General features: G+C 35.1%; 1 protein-coding gene across 4 annotated transcripts; it reads left to right on the top strand.

The window, feature by feature from the left end:
* The first annotated feature begins 1,156 nt into the window (after positions 1 to 1,156).
* On the top strand, positions 1,157 to 4,252 carry LOC113353721. Of its 4 annotated transcripts, none has more exons than XR_003361486.1 (8): positions 1,157 to 1,608; positions 1,788 to 1,938; positions 2,036 to 2,098; positions 2,248 to 2,487; positions 2,589 to 2,738; positions 2,835 to 2,867; positions 2,972 to 3,122; positions 3,876 to 4,252. XR_003361486.1 is itself a non-coding variant. In XM_026597227.1 (7 exons), the coding sequence occupies exons 1-7, from the start codon at positions 1,553 to 1,555 to the stop codon at positions 3,032 to 3,034; spliced, it is 756 nt and encodes a 251-aa protein (XP_026453012.1). In that variant the 5' UTR covers positions 1,157 to 1,552; the 3' UTR covers positions 3,035 to 3,290. The 4 variants fall into 4 exon arrangements, 2 of the variants coding, with proteins under 2 accessions (XP_026453012.1, XP_026453014.1); XR_003361487.1 differs by having other exon boundaries at positions 3,867 to 4,252; XM_026597227.1 differs by lacking the exon at positions 3,876 to 4,252 and having other exon boundaries at positions 2,972 to 3,290.
* The last annotated feature ends 1,276 nt before the right edge of the window (positions 4,253 to 5,528 follow it).

Genomic DNA, 5,528 nt, shown 5'->3' with positions numbered 1-5,528 from the left:
AAGTAAAAGACAGATAAACAATTTAGTAAAACGTACCTCGTTATCTTTAGTATCCATAAATTAGTTATGCTGAAACAATTTTCAATAATTCAAATTCAAAAACAAAAAGTCGATGACAACTAACCAAAATTAGAAAATACTAAATTAGTCGAGAACTATGAACCCTGATAGCAACAAATCAACAATCATATGCCACTTAAATATTGCAAAGCCAAATAAATCATATTTAGAACTATATACTGACCTCAATGCTTGATTTTGTAGACAGAAGATCCTCTAATTTAAAGACCTAAAACTGTGATGGAATCCTGCAACTCCTTACTCTGTACCTACGCCACGTTTTTTCTCAATTAGAATGGGGTTGGATTCATGCAGAATTGGCACATGTTGTGCATCCAATTGAAGCATTACAGTAGGACAAAAAAACGCGTTATGATAACAACATCATTAACATAACTTTATACTGATACCATATGGGCACGACTGGGTTGGAAATTGATAATAAGAGTATTTTTAATCACAGTCTAGAAACTTACATTTTTATCAAGGAGCAAAAATAACTTTGTTGTTGCCAAGAAGCCACCGCATCCCACTTCTGGTTTGCAGCAACTTGCAATTCTCGTTTGCAACAACTTGCAATAAATACTGCTTTCTTGGGTAAGCTGGGAGTTAGTTTCGATAATCATTTGTACTAAGCAATTTACACATCATTAGGCGGAAGTAACAAATCCTATCAAAAGATATCCAGGTTAGAGAAACACAATAAGCAGCAAATGATGAAATATAAAAAGTTAGTTTCAGGTCACCTTTCACGATAGCAATTGATTAGCAGAAATATACATACATATCCCAGCTTTGGGAGTGATGTGAATAACCACATTACAACGCACAACAAACATACAAAATGGATACTAAAGTTACGTAGACGAAAAAAAAGGAGCTGGTGAAAGTGACACAATACAAAAATCAGTGATATGAAAATTATAGTGATGTTAATAGAGAGGAAACCGATTCAACGTACCTAAGGTTCATGCCATGAATGATGTAGTTACGCCATAGCTATTGAAAACAAAAATTGAGAATCAGAAATCCAGGTTTACCTTTTGATAGCGAAAAAACAAAAATTGGGGGCGAAATTTTTTAGATCCGTGTTAGTTCTGTTGAGAGGGTTTTATCAGCTCAAAAAAGAAACGTCTGCATGTGAATTTATGAGCTTGAAAGACCATTCACTACACTTATAGCTAAGAAGAACAAAATATTCGGCATCAATCCGATTGATTGCCAAGATTTGAAACGGTTGGGACTTGGTACTTCTTTCTGTGCGTTTCGTTTTGAGCTTTCATCGGGGGATTAATTAGACACATTGAATATTAGGCGACAGAGTGAAACTGGTTGTGTCCATGAAACATTCTCAGACGATTGGATGAGGGCGCAAGAGAAGGATGCATTCTGCACCGCAATTTAAAAACCATTGGATTAGTCAAAAACCGTTTGTTTTTGTAAGGAATGATGATGATTGAAAACTCAGAAGACACAAGAGAAAGAAGAGACGATGGCTGCTGATGATTTATCCGAGGAATCATGGCGAGCTATACTTTCGCGACATAGGTATTTGATAATAACGCACTGAATCTTATATCTAATCTAATTTGGGGTTTCTGAGATGTCCTTTTTCTCTAATTAGGTTTTTTTTTTCCTTCTTGTATAAATTAGGGTTTTGGATGTTACGGGTTTTTGTTTATATTCACAATTTTGAGAGGTACATCCGATTTAATTTCAAACTTCAGGAATGAATTGAAATATCTCTTGGAAAACTGGGGTAAACTAGAATATGAGGACAAGGAAACGCCAGTTCATGATTATTTGTATTTTCTGGATACAACTATTCATGAAGGCAGAACCAAAAGCGACGCAATTTTTGATTTGCGGATTCTAGAGGTACATACATCATTACAATCTCATATTGGATGCTTTTGTTTTTGGAATACATTCATATGATCTGTTGCTGAGGTCTAATTACGTTGTATACATTCAGAAACTCCAAAAATCATTGCAACAAAATATTGATGATGGGGAAAGAAATTTTACTGAATATCAGGTTGCATTCATTTAAACTCTTAAAAAAATATGCATGGTATGATTAGTTATAACTCAAACTCTAATCTTTAATTTGTCCCTATAATGTAATCTCTCTTCTGTTGCTGTTAGTAACTTGTTTTTCCTTTTACAACGATGAGCTTGTGACAGATGCTCCAAGAGCTCCGCTGTATGTTAGAGGAAGGTATGGTCAGCCCAGATGATGAATTTGGGAAATGGATTGAAGAGCAGCTACAGAATGAGGATAAGGAAGGATACTTTAATTATTTCTATGAGTTCGAATCGCGTGGTGAAGAAAGCAAAACCATGGCGATTCCGATTAATGAAGAAATAATAACCTTCAAAGAAATCAGGAACGATTACCCGGAGGAAGTTCAAGACCAGCTCAAGGTATTAACCAACAATCTAATCATATGTTTCTTAGATCAATCATCATACTATAGCCAGTTCTCAATTTTTTAGGAATGTCTCCAATTTTCTTCTCATTGCAGGTGTATTATGATGACCTAAAGAAAATCGATGACATGTCACAAGACAATGTAGATTGTATCTCTAATGGTCCGAAAATGTGTGAATATATTGAGGAAATTATTTCCGAATTGAGTCGTAGACATTTACTGGAACCTGTTAATGATATCAAGGTGAACTCACGGTTCTTGGCATATTTATAACATATATTATCTTGTAATGGCAGCTTATTGACTGATTCTTTTTTTTTTTTCCCATGATATGTCTAGGAGGGAAGACAAGATGGAAAGGATGATGCCGAGGTAAATTCTGTTCTCAGTATGTTCTTAACCCGTATCAACTTTAAATGGAAGCTTATTGATTGAAATTTATGTGTTATTTACTTTCTATCTTTTTCACATCATAGCTCGCTGTCAAAGAGAAGCTGGACAAGAAGATTATTGAATTGTCATCAGTTAGATCAACTTGATGACATTTTTACAAAATCAGCTTCAAGTAAACAATACTTGAATTTTCTGGACAAGTTGGCATGTGTGACATCTACGCACCAACTTGAGGTGGGGTATTACATTATGTAAAATATTCAATATTCTATCTTGTATTATCATATATTGTTTTCTATAGTTTTAGCTCTTTCTTGTATTGAGATATTGATCTCTATATATATGCCATAGCTGTAACGAGTTAAGAGAATATATGAAATAATGAAACTGACTTCCTCCCTATCTTTGAAGTGATTGTGTCTCCCTGGTGATGGGAAAAATTCGAATCTGGTTAGATCTTGGAAATGTTTGCAGGATGCAGTTTCGATATACCTCAAACTTTCTAAATCTATGATAGATGTATCACCTTGGATGTGTAGCAGATGAAACCATTCAGCATATTTTTTCACTGTCCTTATGCTAAATCATTCTGGTCATTAGTACCTATCCCAATTCAACTACATTTCGATAATGTTGTAATTTTCTTTGATATTTGTGAGTCTTGGCTAGAAACACCCAATAATATGATAACCATAGAAGTAATTGTTACTAAAATGTGGTTTATATGGAAAGAAAGGTGCAACAGAGTGTTCCAAGGAACACAAAAGACAATTTTACAATTAGCAAAAGAAATTCAGAGACATGTGCAATTCTGGCATAATCATAGTAGAAACAAAATTCATAACAATGCAAGGCAAGAAGCTTTACAAAGTCGTAAGGAGGAATGTAAACTGCCAGACATAAACCAACACAAGATTAATGTTGATGCTGATTGGATTTCTTGTAACAAACCAGCTTGTTTTGTTATAATATCTACAGATGATGCAGGTGATATCAAACAATGAAGAGTAGGACCTTGCACATCAACATTACCGGAAGAAGCAGAAGCAACAGAATAACTACATGCATCCAAGTGGGCAATGGAGCACAACCTCAACCATTTCAGCATCGAAAGAGATTGCAGAAAGTTGTTGGATTATCTTAACAGGATACCAACTTCTATATCTTGTCAAAATCAAGCATAATGGAGGAAGTTAAAAAGGAATTTGTTCTAGTTTTCTAGGTTTCTTTTTTATTCCCAAAAGATTGGCAAACAATGTGCCAGACATTTTAGTCAAGGAGGCAGCAAAACACTTGAGATGTAATTAAAATTGGGATTCTATCTCCGGTCTTGTATTAATTTGGTTGGATAAATCTAATGTAGGAAAGAGCGTGTTCATTCCACATTAGACGGTTCTACTAGTTGTGTATCGAAGGTTACTTGATGAATTACCAATTTGGAAAGAAAGAAAAAAAAGTTCAGTTATGGGTACCTTATCTTCCTGGTTTTCCGTGATTTATAAAGGGGATACCAGTTCTACTAAGTGCTGACATCGTTTCATATAGCACAAACCGTTGGATCGATGAAATGGTATCAGCATAGTAGGACTGGTATCCCTTTTATAAATCGTGCGGTTTTCAACCACCTAGTACAACATGTCAGTCAATGAGCTAATAATGATTACAATCTCTTGAAATTGAAACTCAATATACTCTCCAGCCTCCCAAAACTTGTTGCCAATCTGGACGGTTTTGTTTAAAATTAATTTGAGTCAAACGTGGTGAAGAAATGGTCCAAAGCACCAACTCTTGATTTTCGAAGAACTAAAGAGTTGGACTCAAACTACGTAGCAAAGTACAAATAACCTTCATACTAGCATACATATAATTTGGATATAAACTTAAGTTTCAATGTACAATGGACTTCAGCAACAGAACAAAAAGTATGAAAAATCCAACAGATACTGCACATAATCTGGGAACTTCCCAGGAAAAAGAACTTCACAGAACTCAGCCTCAACAACAAAGAAGCATAACCTGTTCAGCAGTAAAAACATCAGAGCCTACACAAAATTAGGGGACTTCAACAAAAAAAACAACATATCAGACAGTCGCAGTTTAATATTTTACAAGTACAAGCTTTCCAACCCAAAACTACATAATTTCAGCCCATCTACTGCTTATCAACCATTAATATTTATCATTTCTTTTGCCTTTACCATGTATCTATCAAATCCATTTCTCAAAGTTTCATGAACAAGCCACCAAATGTGGTAGCCCATTCTCCCGAACATTCTCAGTGTTTGCAAAATACCCATGATAGATCTTAAAACATTCTCGGAGGATATGGTGAACCAAAGTGCCAAAAGTTACTTGACACTTCTACAAGAGGATAGGATAACCAACATCAAATAGAATTTGGTTTTGAGGTTGAGAAGGAAAATGTTGAACTTGGTGCCTAGTGGTAGTGGGATTATTAGCATTATAAGTTTGTAGTGGTACCCCTTGATTTCGAAGAAGTGCGGTAAGATGACCAGGCTCACGCAAAGGTAGGTTCTGAACTTGTGGGTGATATCTTTGTATTTGGTACAGTGGACTATGAATATATCCAGAAGCAGACTTCTTCAAGTAGTGGAAAAACTTAAACTTGAAAGTACTGCA

The sequence above is a fragment of the Papaver somniferum genome, chromosome 2, assembly GCF_003573695.1.
Source record: "Papaver somniferum cultivar HN1 chromosome 2, ASM357369v1, whole genome shotgun sequence".
Lineage (NCBI taxonomy): Eukaryota > Viridiplantae > Streptophyta > Magnoliopsida > Ranunculales > Papaveraceae > Papaver > Papaver somniferum.
This window is presented reverse-complemented; position numbering and strand designations above follow the sequence as displayed.

Bases quoted from the DNA above. Each gene is read 5' to 3' on its own strand.
- LOC113353721 (XM_026597227.1), top strand. From the start codon at position 1,553: ATGGCTGCTGATGATTTATCCGAGGAATCATGGCGAGCTATACTTTCG. The intron at 2,099-2,247 runs GTTGCATTCATT...AGCTTGTGACAG, and splicing joins GAAATTTTACTGAATATCAG to ATGCTCCAAGAGCTCCGCTG. The intron at 2,868-2,971 runs GTAAATTCTGTT...TTCACATCATAG, and splicing joins ATGGAAAGGATGATGCCGAG to CTCGCTGTCAAAGAGAAGCT.